This window comes from Medicago truncatula, chromosome 1, assembly GCF_003473485.1.
Source record: "Medicago truncatula cultivar Jemalong A17 chromosome 1, MtrunA17r5.0-ANR, whole genome shotgun sequence".
NCBI classification, from domain to species: domain Eukaryota; kingdom Viridiplantae; phylum Streptophyta; class Magnoliopsida; order Fabales; family Fabaceae; genus Medicago; species Medicago truncatula.
Window position 1 is genome coordinate 40,786,073 of NC_053042.1, and position 15,930 is coordinate 40,802,002.

The window sequence follows — 15,930 nt, forward strand, 5'->3', positions numbered from 1 at the left end:
CATTAAATAATGTACTCACACGCTATCCTCCTCGTCTCCTTTCCCTAACCTCCTCATCTCCTTTCCCTGACCTGCGCTATTTTCCCTTCAGATTCACTAAAAATAATGGTTAATTTGTGAATGATGACAAATCAAATTAATTTCCAATTAATCATTTTCTGTTCTAATTAACAATAAATTCCAGTTTGCAATATCCCAACATAAGATTTCCCCATGGCTTTGCAATTACCAAAATTAAAAATCCCTATTTGGTTTTTTAGTTTTCTTTCATCAATTGATCAAACATGCTTTTGAGTCTGTAAATAAACTTTAGCCATGGCTTTCTAGTTAATGAGGTCCGCAGTTAAAAAAGCTATGGTTTTCCGATTAATGAGTAAATTTAAGCAAGATCCAGATCCGAAATTGAAAAAACAATGGTTTAAAATTGATATAGATTAAGAGAACGAAAACATTGCAATAATTTCTTAAGATAATTAGTGAATTATTGATTAGAGCATTCTAATGGATTGAAGATCTGGGAAGAATTTTTTGTGATAGAAAGATCAAGGAAGGAGAAGGGCGTGATTGTCAACGAGGAAGGGGATGCGTTTGTGAAAAATCAGGTGCAATTTAACTTATGGTGAAAGTTTTAATCTACACCGTACAATTTAATCAAGTGGCCACTATTTGTTCCTCTCATCCTCTCATTATAACTACTTCTCTCACTTGATATGCCCTCCATGAAGGAAACCTTAACCTAATATTCTAATTTATGTTTATTGTTTGATTAGTAAATTTGATGTCACAGTGAGAGCACAATGCACTCATTATTTTTATAAGTTTATATTTTTTTTTTTTGTCATAATGGGAGGAAGAAATAAATTTAGGCTAATTCATTTGACAAAGAGTTAGTTCATATCTGCATGGATGGGTTTGGGGAAGGAGATTATTGATTCGAAACCGAGATAAGATAATCAACTAACTTATTTGTTCACCAATAATTTTATCAAATATTATAGATTCAATCAACTAACTTATTTATCATCATCGAACTTATCGACTATCTGTTATAAGTTGGTTTATCAATATCAAAATGTTATCAAACAAAGTCTAATACCATAATGCCTATCAAACTTAGAAAGAAAAAAAAAAAAAGAGCAATGATATTTGAACAACCATTTTGTACAACCTTTTTGACAACCTTCTTTTTCTCTCTTTTTATTGGTCAAAAACAATGGAGAGAAAAAGGAAGAGAGAGAGTAAGAATATAATGTGAGTATGAGAGAGAAAGTTGTCTAAAAGTTTCACAAAATGATTGTACAAATATCATTTTTCTAAAAAAAATCTCATAAAACAAAAAATAATTTCAAATAAAAACCATGTGATACAAGTGTTTTACATAGGCTGAGTAAGAAGCATCTAGAAGTATTCATTTTTGAGACGAATACGATACGAGGCGATATCAACAATACAGAAAATTTAGGGTAAATATTTACAAGAATCTTTTTTAAAATTTCAAATATAATCCTATGCAACCGAGCATTCAGTTACATCCAACAACGTCTATAACCTGAACCGTTGATATGAACAACGCACACACGCGTTCATCGATCGACACTACAATCCAAATCCATATTCGATCAACGATGCACAATGACGTAAACACTCAAAAAATCTGATTGGGTAGAACACCTTTATATTCAAGTTTCGCGGCAACGCTTCTTTTCTCTATTCCCTATCTCTCTCTTTCTCTCTCTCTCTCTCCCTCTCTCTCTAAACCCTTTCTCTTGTTTTCTCTCTCCTCGCCGTGAATCGATTTAACCTACAATCGGTAACAGCCGCGGAATCACTTTCACCCTTGGATCTGTAAGCTACTAGGGTTCGATTTCCAAATTCATTGCATAATTTACGTTATAATATCTTTGTTAATTAATTTGATTCAATTTGTTTTATTCTCTCTCATTTTGCTTTTCTCATTTTCTTCATAATGTTGTCAAATTAAGTTCTTCGATGCTGATTTTACTTTACTCATGCTGTTATTTGTTTCTCACTGTGTACTTGATTCGGTTTTTTTAATTTTTTTAAAATTGATTTTGAGGTGAGTGAGGGTTATTGTTTTACGGTTTTTTTCTTGATGATTTGATTGTTTCGAAACACGAAGAAAAATTGTTGAATCTGATGCGATTGTGACAAGTTTTGGTGTGAAGATGTGTAGTTTTGTTGCTTATTGATATTATTTTATTTTTTAAAATTTTGAAGCGATTCAAATTGTTGTTTATCGTTTCAGTTTTGAAGTGTTTGAGGTGAATGGCAAAAATCTTGTGCTGTTATTTTTTTCCTGCGGTGCACTTGATTCGGTGGTTTTTAAATTTTTCTGTATTTAAATTAATTTTGAGGTGAATGAGGGTTATTGTTGTGTTTTTATTTTTATTTTTTTATGATTTGATTTTTGGGAAATATGAAGAAAATTGTTGAATCTGGTGCAATTGTGAATCAAAATGTTGTTTGTTGTTTTAGATTCGAAGTGTTTGAGGTGCATCAGAAAAGTGTTATGCTGGATTTTAGTATTTAAGATTCGGAGTGGGTTTTTTAACTTAACTGTTATGTGTTTGCTTTTGATTTATCCACCTCTTTCTGTCGATATTATGAGTATTGTTTGTGAACTGCGTTGATGCACTTGAATCTTTGGTCTCTAGCTGTATTTCCGTTTATGTAAGATCTATAGCTTGTGTGTAACTTTTGTCGTTTGAAAATGACGTTTAGCATGTGTGTAACTTTTGTCGTTTGAAGATGACGTTTGATCGACAAATTAAACAAGACAAAATATAACACATGTTCTATTTTTATACCATATATGATGCATTTTTAAAAACAGAATAGAATGTGACACAGGGTTAAAAATATGCTGCATTTTAGTTCCACTTTTTGAAGAGAATTAATTTTAACGATTGGGACTTCGCCTGTATACATACCACTTACCTAAGCCTTCATGTTAATTACATGGTATTCTTTAAGAGAAATTTATGTGTTATTTTTTATTATGCAATGTTGATCAGTAGCTCACTAGCTGAATTTTAACGAAACTTATATTGCTGTTTGTGACTATTTCTTTTTGTTTCAGTATACATAAAGGATCAATGGCACCGACCAGGAAATCCAGAAGTGTGAATAAGCGGTTTAAAAATTCAAATGATATTTCTCCTGAGAAAGATGGAGTTGGCTCAAGTAAAAACAAGCAACGGGTATATATATTTGATAGCGTTTTTTGATTTCGAAACATGAAGTAACATGGCACATAATAAAATACAGCACTGCATCCTGCATGGTATCATATTGCAATAATAGTTTCTATTAGTGGTAGCTCTTGGCTTTCACTTATGCACTAATATTGATGTCAGTATTAGTGCAGGTCACTAGATACATTGTATTATCTTTTAAATTATGTTGCATCGGTACAGGAATTTGTCATCTGTTACATCACAATACACAAGTTCAATTTTTTAAAAGTTAAGATATTAGTATGTCGATATGTATTGCATAAAATACATTAATTTATCAAAGTTTGCTACTTTACCCGATAACTTTGAAGAAAACCTGACTACAAGAGCCATTTATGTTTTGAGAGGAAATTCGGGAGAATGGACTTGGATTTAAGTCTTTCTGTTTTGGATTTTTAAAATGACATGATTTCATGGGTTGTTGGGTATTACACCAAACAAAGGATATACCTCAAATACAAAACCAAGTGCATCATACCTGTATTTCTATTGGCTATGGATACATGGTAAAAAAATCACCAATTTGGAGTATCCATGCATCATGCATATTAATTGCTGTCCATTATAGTATGCGCTGAACATGAACAAGTTTAATCTCCTGTTTAAACCTCACATTGTGAATCCTGTTCAATGCACAGAAGAAGAAGTTGTCTGATAAATTGGGATCTCAGTGGAGCAAGGGGGAACTAGAGCGATTCTATGAAGCATACAGAAAGCATGGTAAAGATTGGAAGAAGGTGTGCTTTTGTTTTGGTGTTGTTTTCTCTCTCTCTTGCTTATTCATTTCAAAACTTGAGGACATTTTGGTTTTCTCTTTCATCTTCATATCATTACCATTACCATTTTAAATTACAGCGCTTGTTATTATTCTCTTTCATGCTGATTTATTTAAATTTCCAGGTGGCTGCCGCTGTTCGTAATAGATCCATTGAAATGGTGGAAGCTCTTTACAATATGAATCGGGTAAATCAATACTATAGTAACTTATTCTGTAGTCTTGTCTCACGAGCCGTATTGTATGCATGATGCCTTTAGGTTTAGAAATTAGGTATTGTCTGGGTGCATGTATTTTTTTCCTTAAGTGATTTGGCTTAGAAAAATTAGATGACACTATTGTATGCATTAATGGATATCAAGCCATCATGAACTGGATTATTAATGCTGTGTAGATCTCTTGCGTTAAGTGCCATTGAAACCACTATTTGTGATTAACAGGCATATCTATCTCTACCAGAGGGAACGGCTTCTGTTGTTGGCCTCATTGCAATGATGACAGATCATTATAATGTCCTGGTAAGGTCAACATTATTTTTTTCGTTGTGGTGTAGGTCTTCCTTTTTTCCTTAACAAAATTTCTAAACAACTTTTGGTCTGGAAATATCTTTTAGAAAAGCAAAATATTTTCAGAAAGATGGGTGAACATATTCTGTTCAGAACTAAATTTAATGTTATCTTGTTCTTTGCCCCGATGGTCAGACCTCACTTCTGCAGTATAGTATTCCCATCTCTATTTCTTCAGCAACTATCCTGACATTATAAATGATGTAGTTCATGCTTACACTTGGATTTACATCTCTCTTATGTTTGTTGAGATGGGTTGGTTTCTGGGGAAGTTGTATTCTTCTGAATTGAGATTTACTTTTCTGTACCTGACATCGACAGGAAGAGAGTGATAGTGAAAGGGAGAGCAATGATGCACCAGGATCTCGAAAACCTGTGAAACGAAAGCGTGAAAAACTTCAGCTTAATGTCTCAAAGGATCCTGTCCAGTCTCAGTCTGTAACTTCCAGTGATGGTTGCCTCTCTCTACTGAAGAAAAGACGCATTGATGGTAAGATACATGTCGTAGTCTCACCACTCTTTTTTTTTTTTTTTTTTTTCCCCTCATCAGGGAATTGGGTTTTTGGTTTGCCTTTAATTTGTGTATAGTTAGTGCTCAGTTTACTGCAGTCATGCAATACAAAAACAATGCTTAGTTGGCAGCTGTTAGTAAAGCTGCACAGTCAGTTAGTTATGGTCTAGAATATTCTAATAACAGTAATTTGTAAAGTTAGTGGCAACTGTTATAATTTATTACAGAACTTGACAGTGTAAACAGACTAACAGAGCTATGATAACCTTCAGCCTGTGTTTGTAAGGCTGTTTGTACTGCAGTCATTTCAGATTAAATTCAGTATCATTTTGTTCACAAAATTGAGATTCTCAAATTCTTTCAAACTCAGTTCTCTAATAATACCTTTTCCACCCAAAACTTAAGATTATATCTTACTTTTTCAACTTAGTTGGGTATTTCACCGCGATCTTCATCATATATTAGTTGCCTTTGTTCAGATTTGTTATTCTGTTAGTTGTGCTTGTATTCCTGGTAACATATTTTTCATACTCTGTAAGATATTCTGCACTGGATTGTAATATTGATGGCTATTCAATTAATCAGGTCTGCAGCCTCGTGCTGTTGGAAAAAGGACACCGCGGGTCCCAGTTTACCACTCTCAAAAGAAAGATGATAGGGAGAATTATGTTTCGCCTAACAAAAGAAGCTTGAAGTCTACTGTTGATGGTAATGATGACGAAGTTGAACATGTAGCTTTTGCACTAAGCAGGGCTTCACAAAGAGGAGGCTCTCCCCTAGTTTCTCAGACACCACGTAGGAGAGGAGAACAGAAGTTCTCTCCTGCTCAGAGCCGGGATAGAATGGTATTCAATTGTGCTGCCATTATATAGTGTTTGTTGGCTATATTTTTACTTCAAAATGAGTAAATGTTCTGAATGTGTGAATAAGTGCAATATTGATGGCTATGTTACTTGCTTATGTTTGATATATTTTAGTTTTAAAAGTGATATTTTTTTGTAATTTTTCAACTAGCGCCAAATGTCAGAGACAGCTCGTGCCAAGTTTCACAATGCTTCTGTGGATGGAGAGTTTTTGGAAGGTAGTCTTGAAAGCAGGGGAGCTGAAAATGGAGAATATGTTAGAGATACTAGTTCCTTGATGGATATGGAAGGAACGAGCACTGCTGGAGTTCCCAAGGGAGGAAAATTTTACAGAAAGAAAGAAAGAGTGGAAAATGTTGGAAATTATCAGCTTGATGATGGAGGAGAAGCATGCAGCGGCACTGAAGAAGGGCTAAGTTTTAATTCTTTGAAGGAAAATAATATGGAGGTAACTAACGAAAAGCTTGAGCAATTCTCCCCAACAAGTCAGCGGAAAAGAAACAAAAAACTCCTCTTTGGAGGTAATTCTGTTAATAGGGATGTCTTTGGAGGTAATTCCTTTTCCTGCCTTAACCTTAGGCCATAATTAATGTAATAATGGTTTGACTTTTGCAAAAAAATAATCTTTCATTTACTTCCACATCTCTCTTAATTGATATTATTCTGTTACTTTATAAACAGATGAAATCCATGCCTTGGATGCTTTGCAAACTTTGGCCGATCTATCTCTAATGATGCCGTCTTCTGAAGTAGAATCTGGTAAGAATAAATTTTTTGATATATTTTACTGTGTCTTAGACTTGGGGTTGGGTCTAACAGAACCCTACAAAACCGGCTTGCAATGCAAGGACTGTCCACCACTTATAAACACATTTTCATGCCATAATACGGGACCTCTCAACACACACGCGCGCGCGCGCACACATACACACACCCAAAACTAGACATCTGGAGTGTGGGCCGATAGGGAGTGGCTCAGTGGATGTTGGATAGGGCTCTAATACCATCTTTGATTTTGGGTTGTGCTTAACACTACCCTACAAAGCCAGCTTGTAAGGTGAGAAGTGTCCACCGCTTATAAACACATCATCAAGCCACTTCTCATCCAATATGGGACTTCTCAACATAACTGAAGGTTTTGTCAAAAAAAAAAAAAACATAACTGTAGGTGAGACACAAATACCGAGAGGGGGGGGGGGGGGGGGGGGGGAGGAGAGAGAGAGAGAGAGAGCAATAACAGTCAAAATTCTTTTAATTTATTCAACTTTTCCTTGCCCGTCTAGAATCATGTGTCCAGTTGAAGGGAGAAAGAATGATGGTTGATAAAGATGATAAGTCTGCTTTACCCGAATCAACATCAACAAGCCATAAGAGAAATAAAGTTAAAATTCGTGCGGTCCCTGGACCTGACACTTCAACGTTCAAAAAATCTAAACTCAAGGATATAGCAAATGATACCAATGCTCTCTCTGAATCAAAAGATCAGCTTCCATTTGCTGATAAAACATGGAAGAGAAAGCCAAAGTCCACGGTGTCAAAGGCAAGTATAGTTTATTCCCTAATCGTTTTATCCCGCACATTTTATGTTGTGTTTGGTCTGCTTATTATTTCTCAAAAGTAATATTTCTTTTACTCAACAAGCATTTCTCTTGCAATTAATACTTGTTTATTAATACAAAAAAAAATAGAGGACAGAATTTTACAAACTAGAACAGAAACTACATCATTAGGTATACAAACTAGTATTAGAGGATGATATGAAAATAATTTAAATATCTATCTCGATATTAGAGTATCAAGATAGTTGGTGCATCACTACATGGAGTCGCCAAAAGCAGCATGAAATTCGTAAGTTATAGTTGAACTGATAATTGTCGATATTGACACCTTAACAAGAGTTCTAACATAGAACATCATAGTTATATGTCAAGTTTAGATAGTGTTTATCACTTCATCTACAAATTAGCTATATGTCAAGTTTAGATAGTGTTTATCACTTCATCTACAGATCAAACAAAAAAGAACGTGGTCAAACTACAAAATAACGTGGCCAAATTATACGAGGCTGTAATGAATGGTGTCAAGTTTAGATAGTGTTTATCACTTCATCTACAAATTAGCTATATGTCAAGTTTAGATAGTGTTTATCACTTCATCTACAGATCAAACAAAAAAGAACGTGGTCAAACTACAAAATAACGTGGCCAAATTATACGAGGCTGTAATGAATGGTGTCTTTAGACCATGGAGTAGGATCCTTTCTTGTTATAGTAAAATAAAACAAATTTAGACCATTGATTATCTCTTAGGATTAGTCTTCCTATTTCTTAGTTATTATTATCATGATTTATTTCCCTATATTATTAGAATCAAGAGTCTCTTATTAGTATGAATGAGTTTGTTTTAGTCTTTTGTATTTAATAACATCAATCCATAATTACAATTCAAAGTATTTTCTTTTCTTTTTCCTTCATCATCTAAAACCCTTCAACGTGATATTAGAGCAGTACCCAGTGTTGTTAAACAACAGAGGCCGTTGTTGTTCCGTGGTACGCTATTTAGTACAAATCGCTATTTTCTGTGATCCACAATTGACAACACTTGCAGTACCATCTTCCAAAACCTGTCTGTCAGTATTCCACTGTCCTCCAAAGTTTGGAACTTTACTAAAATTTGGAACTCCATTCTTTTTATCAGTCATACACAAAGTGTGAGACATTTTTTCACTCCTAACATTTCTATTTATTACCCATTTTTTCTATGATCTCCTCTATTGTGCCGTTTCGGATGTATTTTAAAATGCTTTTTCTGCTACTGCTACTGCTGCCACTTAGGAAAATTTTCCAATAACTTCAACAACCGAAATCACCACCGCCAAAATCCAGAATCACATATAATCGATCCACACACTCGAAGATTCATCCTGATCAGTTGAAGCTTGCGCCAAATGCTCCATGTTTTTTATGGAATCTTTGTCTTCCATGTATTCTGTTAGATCTCTAGCCACTCTTTGCAATTCAAAATGCATTCACATGTGTATCCTCATTTCTTTAATCCGTCCTACGGTTGGGCACATGTCTTTGACAGTTTTTGTGGACATTGTTATACCATATTTTCTTCCTATTCACCATACTTTGTCCATATGCACCTTTTGAATTCTCTCACTACCATTTACAACAACCTAATTCTCTTTCAAATTTTATTTTTTCAGTTGAAGCTTGGTTTGGATGTCTATTTTTTTTTTATTCTTTCAACGATTGCTTTCTGGTAGGAATTTTTCCCGCTGTAAGAATTTTCAAGGAGATTATGTGGTGGATCCATAGGTTCCATGCTTATATATGCAACGCTACAGCCATCACCTACATTTTGTGGAAACAGTAGTTTGTTCCAAAAATACTGTAAATCTTAGTTACAGAGAGTGTTTGGGCGCACATTGTGCTCTAATCATTAAGTGGTTATCATTGACCATTGTGATTTGCTGATATAGGTATATCGTTTGTCCTTTGTTGTTGGTTGAACCACATTCGGTTCCCTGTCTCTCTTCTCTCTATTCTTTGATCATTTACTGTTTATGTTAAACTCGAGTTCAAACACAATTCGGATTCTGATTGTAATTCATCATTATTTATGAATACACAAGGCTTAGGGTTTGTCTCTCAAGCAATTCAAATCACCTTATTCAACTACATTATATAGTATGTGTCCAAATGTCGTTAGCTTCTCATTGTCGATATGCTTGGAGTGTAGTTATAAGTTATTACATACTTATTAAAGCTGTTCCATGTTCTCTATAGGCTGTAGATGATGAGAAAAAAACGGTGATTAAAGGAAAATTCACTGATCAAGTTTTTGCCTCACCAAAACAAATAAAGACGGTCAAACCTTCTGAGGTTTTACTGCGTGCTGATCAGAAAGGTTTTGCAGTATCAACTTCTGAAATTCCACTTTTAAGTGAAGTTAGTTCACCAACTAAAAAAAGTAGACGCAAGATGATTTTTCAGAGACCATCCATGCGTAAAGAGAAGTCTTATGAGAATGTATTGAAAAGTCAACCTAATAAGCACTCTACCCAAAAGGTTCAAGCTTTTTCATAATTTAATTTGACTCTGCATTCTAAAGTTTTGAGGGGCTTCAAGGTTTCTTATTTTTTGAAAGTATTATAATTTTCTTTGTAACTTGCAGGAAAAGCTTTCTAGCTGTTTGTCATCTTATTTGGTTCGCAGATGGTTTACTTCTGAATGGTTTTATAGTGCACTTGATTATCCATGGTTTGCCAAAAGAGAATTTGTGGAGTACTTAAATCATGTTGGACTAGGGAATATCCCAAGGCTAACTCGTGTTGAGTGGAGTGTCATAAAAAGGTTCAAAATTCAATTGTAGTTGCTATAATTTTCTGGTTAACCTTGTGAATGTTAAAGTATGTAATTGTAAAGGACCTACTTGACATTGCAGTGCTGTACTTGTTTCTGCAGTTCCCTTGGCAAACCACGCAGGTTTTCGGAACACTTTTTACATGAAGAAAGACAAAAACTTGAACAGTATCGAGAATCGGTGAGGAAACATTATTCTGAGCTGCGGAATGGTATAAGAGATGGACTTCCAACTGATTTGGCAAGACCATTATATGTTGGACAACGTGTAATTGCCATTCACCCCAAAACAAGAGAGATTCATGATGGTAGTGTGCTTACAGTTGACCATGACAAGTGCAGAATTCAGTTTGACCGTCCCCAGTTAGGAGTTGAATTCATCACGGTATTATGATTTATTATATGGCATTTTTTGAATATTTTTTAGCAATTCTTTAAGATGTAGTTTAAAACCTATGATCAAAATCAGCTCCATTACCATATATATACAATCTTTACATGTCACATGCTTAATATTGTAATAATAGCAAACAATAAGAAGTGGTGCCTTGTGCTATTCTTCTATGCACGGTGTCCAGAGAAAGGTCTGACCCACTCTTGGTTTATAGTAGCTGGCATTACCTTGCATTTGCTAGAGGCTAATTCCAACACTCTAACCTGTGGCCTCATGGTTACTCATTAGAAACTCAAAGCATTGTGTCACGCCTTCCTTTCCTCTCATTTTTTTTTTGTCTCATTTAATGCAATTTCCTTGATAATTTACCTTTATATGCAACATACTAAAAACAAACAATCTAAAGCTTTAAATATTTTTTCTTTTAATTGAAGAAAATTAGCATGGTATTTTTAAAATCTGACAACAGTTTCCATATTTTCTTGTTTTTGATGAGTGGGGTTTTTTGTTCAGGACATTGATTGCATGCCTTTGAATCCATTAGATAATATGCCCGAAGCTTTGAGGAGGCAGATTGGTGCCAGAAAAGCCTCTTTTACGACTATAGAACCACATATTAATGGAAATTCAAGTTTTGGGGGATGTGAAATGCATGCTTCACCTGTGAAGGTACGCCCCTCTTCAAGTGCTTTAGTTAAGCAAGGAAAGGTTAGATTTCTAACAAGTATCAAAATGTTTTAATATTATGCCTCAGAATTACGTTTTGGTGCTTATGCTTTTATTTTAAAATAACCTGTACATTGTAGTTATTTTTATTTACCGACTAAGTTTTGTTCCTTTCCTTTTGCCTAATGGACAAGCCTTGACATACATTCTCATTGTTTTGCACTGCTATGATTAACTGGATGAATTTAACTACCTAATCAAGTTATCTGACTTCCTAAGGCTTTGTTTTGGAGTTTGGAGGGGAATGAATAAGAGGCTTGGAGGATTAAGTAGGAGGAAAGGGGAAGGGAGAGTAATCCCCCCACCTTTTATGGAGGTTTCTTTTTCTTCATTGGATCAAAACCCTTCAATATGGAGGATCTCAAAAAAATACATTAAGGGATGACTTTGGAGAGTTTTGGAGGGTTTTGATTTAATTTTCAAATCCTTCCCGTCTTTTGCAATACTCTCAAATGAAAGAAAATAGTCAATCATAGATATTCACTTCCATCCTCCCCAAAAACACTATTCTAAATAAGGTGACACAGTGAAAGACTTCCCTTCATTTCTATGCCTCCTTTTGCTTCCAAAGCCCTTTCCCTCCTGACTCCCAAATAAAGACTAAAGAAATGCATTAAAGATCCAGTAGTGGCTCTCTTGAATCTTCCATCACTTTCACATGGTTTATTAATCCTAATTTTCACTGTCATGGTAATGTTAATGACGATACATAGATATATTAGGTTTTCTACAAATAATTCTAATTACATAATTTCTTTAAAAATTTACAGGTGGATGCTAACCATGTCACTTCCCAGGCCAATATTGGTAACCTCTGTGCACAAGCTGCCTCTGCTCAACCGTGTAAAGTGATGCAACATCAATCTAAAGAAGCTGATATACATGCACTTTCTGAATTAAAGCGTGCTCTAGATAAAAAGGTTTTTTCTTTACATTTTATACACATGCACTTTTTTAATTAGATCATGCTCTAGATAAAAAGGTTTTTTCCTTACATTTTATCCTCCCAAATTAATACTTTTTTATGCAGTTCTTTTGGAAAATGTTTTACATTTTATCCTCCCAAATTAATACTTTTTCCTTACATTTTCCTTGGTTAGATATGGCCTTGTTCTTACTTTTTTCAGCTACTCTTACAGGATACACTATTAGCAGAGCTTCGAAATGCTAATAATGGCATATTGGAAAACCAAAATGGCATAGAATGTTTAAAAGATTCTGAAGGTTTCAAGAAGCATTATGCCACGGTACTTGTAGAGCTAAAGGAAGCCAGTGGACAGGCATGTGGCTTCCTTTGATTATTAATGTCATTACAACATTCTGTGTTAACCTTGAAGCAACATTTGATTGGGTTATATTGTACAGGTTTCTGATACCATGCTTCAATTGAGGCAACGCAATACCTACACGGAAACCTCTCTGCCACCATGGATGAAGCCCAAAGCAAATTTCGAAGGCCATGATGACCTTCCTAATATGTTGGATAGTTCTATGACACAAGAGTCTAGGTCAACTGTCATTGAAATCATTAAAGGATCCAGGCTACAGGCACATGCAATGCTGGATGCTGCATTTCAGGTATGGATGCTCTGTGGATCTTATGTCCCTCTGCTTTTGCAGTCAGTCATTATGAACTATACATAAATGGTCTTTTCACATCTTGTTTCCTCCCTATTTTAGTGACCTGGGACCATTTTGCTGTTCTTTTATCCTAGCAAATTATTCTCATTGTTCATGATCCGGTATTTACTTTTTATCATAAGCACTGATGCTTGTTTGTTTAGTTGCAAAACTTAGAACAGTCGCAGTAGACATAGAGCTCTAGGCTGTAGTGGGTCGCATTACTCCTTGAACACTGTTCAATTATGGGTACAAGCTCTGTCATTCTAAAGAACTTCTGACATATTTTGATGCTATAATTCAGGCATGGTCTCAAGCTACAAAGGAAGGTAAAGATGCTATTACGAAGATTGGGCAGGCATTGGATTCTATTGATTATCAGCAGTTGTCCTCCAAGTACAGGTCGCCTGTGATAAGGTCTCAAGATCAAGTGAATGGCAGTTATTATCATGCTAATCAGTCGACTTGCAGAGCATCAGAGCCTTTACTTAACGATGCATCTGGTCTGAAACTGCACAAAGATTCTGACGAAGTTGAGATTGAAATACCATTTGAGCTCATCACTTCATGTGTGGCTACATTAACCATGATTCAGGTAATTAAAGACATGTCAAACTTGGCCTATTTCACAACTTCCCATCTGATTGTAAAGTTAATGTTTTCCTTGGCATACTCTTCAAAAGAGTTTTGAACAGCACATCTTTGGGGGCGTGCACCTATTTTAAATGGTGAACAGGTGCATCATGATACTATGAAAATAATAATTTTTTTTAGTGACGTTTTTGTTCTCTTCCCCATTCTTGAATATACAACATATATTGGTATGCATTGTTGAATCAATCTTGCTTTCCAAAATTAATCTTTTTATCGTTTAACTTGCAGAGTTGTACTGAACGGCAATACCCTCCAGCTGATGTGGCTCAGATATTAGATTCTGCCGTTACCAGCCTACAACCGTGCGATACTCGAAACCTTCCTATTTACAGAGAAATTCAAATGTGCATGGGAAGAATTAAGACCCAGATTTTAGCTCTCATCCCTACTTAATTATATCTTCTCTCCAGAATTTTTAGTTGTATAGAGGATGCTAAACCATTTAGTTTGTATCACATAGGTGCTCCTTGCCCCTTACTTAATCTGTATTTTTTTAATAAAAAAATTAAGTATTTAATATGTTGAAAACCCAAAAGCTGTTGATTAATAACGGCAATATTAATGGCTTGTAGTATCTAAGAGCTACTGAATAGGAGCTGGCACATACCGGTTATCTATCTACCCTTGGTGTGAAGGCTACATAATTGTTGATTGACTAGCAAACTTAGCTGTCTTACCATCAATTCGTGAAATTTTCTTGTTTTGGATATCCTTTCTGAAGAGCTGCATAGTCTCCTCTTTGATGACATTATTAATGTCTAGGAATGTGCATTTAGGTTTTTTTTTTTCTTTTCTTAATTCAACTTTTGCCCTTTTTGTAACAATTTTTTTTTTTTACTTTTATTCTATTTATTTTTAAAGTCTTTGGGTCACTCATGTTTGAATATTTGTTTTTAGGTCTTTTATTTTTATTTTTATATGCAATTGATTTTAACTAATTCAGTCGTTTGATTGATTAACTTTGTTTTCCTTTCAACAACAAAAAAATAGTGTTAATTTATTTTAAAGAAATAATGTTGAGTTTCATGATATTTTCTTGTTCCAAGATGAATTTTATTAAGACTATTACTTTTTTCACCTTGTGTTTCTCGTGTTTTATTTTATTTTTCCTGAAAATATGTACCATTTGCTAGGATTATATAATTTGAAACATGTAAAAGTTGAAGGCAATAATATAACCTTTTTTAGGTTTTTCCAAAATTTCAAAATATATGGTTTAGAAATTACAATCCGAAAACTTTCATAATAGTTCGGGAAATATAATTTGAAATGTGTCAACCCCCTTGAAGATTATTTTTAAAGGCAAATTGTAGTGTATAAATTGACACATTTTGGCGGTCTCCCTGCTGCTCAACATCAACCTTGATCACGGGTCCGCTGCTCAGGTGGTCTCGGGATATGTATATCATTTAATGTGTGGATGTGAAATGGCAGAATACCATTTAATGTATCCAATTGTCATCTCCACACTAGTCATGGCAGGCAGGAGCCCAAATCATGCAGTCTCATCCTACAATCAAGATGATGTATGTAGTGATTAAACCTAAAGCTCTCTCATCTCAATGTCTTCTATTTCTTCTATTTACTTCATCGATTTTTCGAAAACCCTCCCCTCCGGACCCTCCTGGTTAGTACCATTAAGAATTTTATGTCTTTGAATTTCAACTTTATGTAAAGTTTATTAGGCATCAAACAAATGTGAATGCTCATTCTCTAGTAAGAACGACCAATTCTTAACTTAAAACACCACTTGATTTGTTTTCCTATTGTATTTATGCAGTTATGGTTAAGGGGATGAGTTGAGTTTGTTTTGTCAAAAAAAAAAAAGTTTGTTTCTATCAAAAGAAAAAGTAAGAATTCTACGTAATTACAATTCTTTAAGATAAATATATTTAAAAAATACATGATACATGCGGTTATAACAAAAGTCAACAAATATTCATATAATATGAGATAAACACATCATTTTCATCCAAAAGAGTGATAGCAAACTATTACTCTTCATACCGTAGATATTCACTTTTGATTTTTAGTTTTCAAGAGAAGTAGATAGTGCAATTGTTTTTAGTTTTTTATTCTCAAGAGAAGTAGATAATGCAATTATTTGTATTAATATTATTTGCACGCATTAAATTAACTTGGAATGAATTTGATTCAAAGAGTTTCAACTTTATAAGGAAAAGAAAGAAATTGA

General features: G+C 34.4%; 1 protein-coding gene across 5 annotated transcripts; it reads left to right on the top strand.

The window, feature by feature from the left end:
* Positions 1 to 1,695: 1,695 nt before the first annotated feature.
* Positions 1,696 to 14,534, top strand: LOC11426420 (protein ALWAYS EARLY 2). 5 transcript variants are annotated; one of them, XM_013613588.3, is made up of 19 exons: positions 1,696 to 1,845; positions 3,101 to 3,221; positions 3,896 to 3,994; positions 4,158 to 4,220; positions 4,473 to 4,550; positions 4,920 to 5,088; positions 5,695 to 5,954; positions 6,124 to 6,523; positions 6,654 to 6,731; positions 7,256 to 7,512; positions 9,767 to 10,048; positions 10,155 to 10,333; positions 10,445 to 10,727; positions 11,250 to 11,444; positions 12,233 to 12,382; positions 12,602 to 12,742; positions 12,828 to 13,040; positions 13,387 to 13,677; positions 13,965 to 14,534. In XM_013613588.3, the coding sequence occupies exons 2-19, from the start codon at positions 3,117 to 3,119 to the stop codon at positions 14,127 to 14,129; spliced, it is 3,408 nt and encodes a 1,135-aa protein (XP_013469042.1). In that variant the 5' UTR covers positions 1,696 to 1,845; positions 3,101 to 3,116; the 3' UTR covers positions 14,130 to 14,534. The 5 variants fall into 5 exon arrangements, with proteins under 5 accessions (XP_013469042.1, XP_013469041.1, XP_013469040.1 ...); XM_013613587.3 differs by having other exon boundaries at positions 12,602 to 12,709; XM_013613586.3 differs by having other exon boundaries at positions 11,250 to 11,405.
* The last annotated feature ends 1,396 nt before the right edge of the window (positions 14,535 to 15,930 follow it).

Excerpts from the sequence above, each read along its gene's own strand:
- LOC11426420 (XM_013613588.3), top strand. The coding sequence starts at position 3,117 with ATGGCACCGACCAGGAAATCCAGAAGTGTGAATAAGCGGTTTAAAAAT. Across the intron at positions 3,995-4,157 it reads ATGGTAAAGATTGGAAGAAG|GTGGCTGCCGCTGTTCGTAA; the intron begins GTGTGCTTTTGT and ends TTAAATTTCCAG. Across the intron at positions 13,041-13,386 it reads TGCTGGATGCTGCATTTCAG|GCATGGTCTCAAGCTACAAA; the intron begins GTATGGATGCTC and ends GCTATAATTCAG.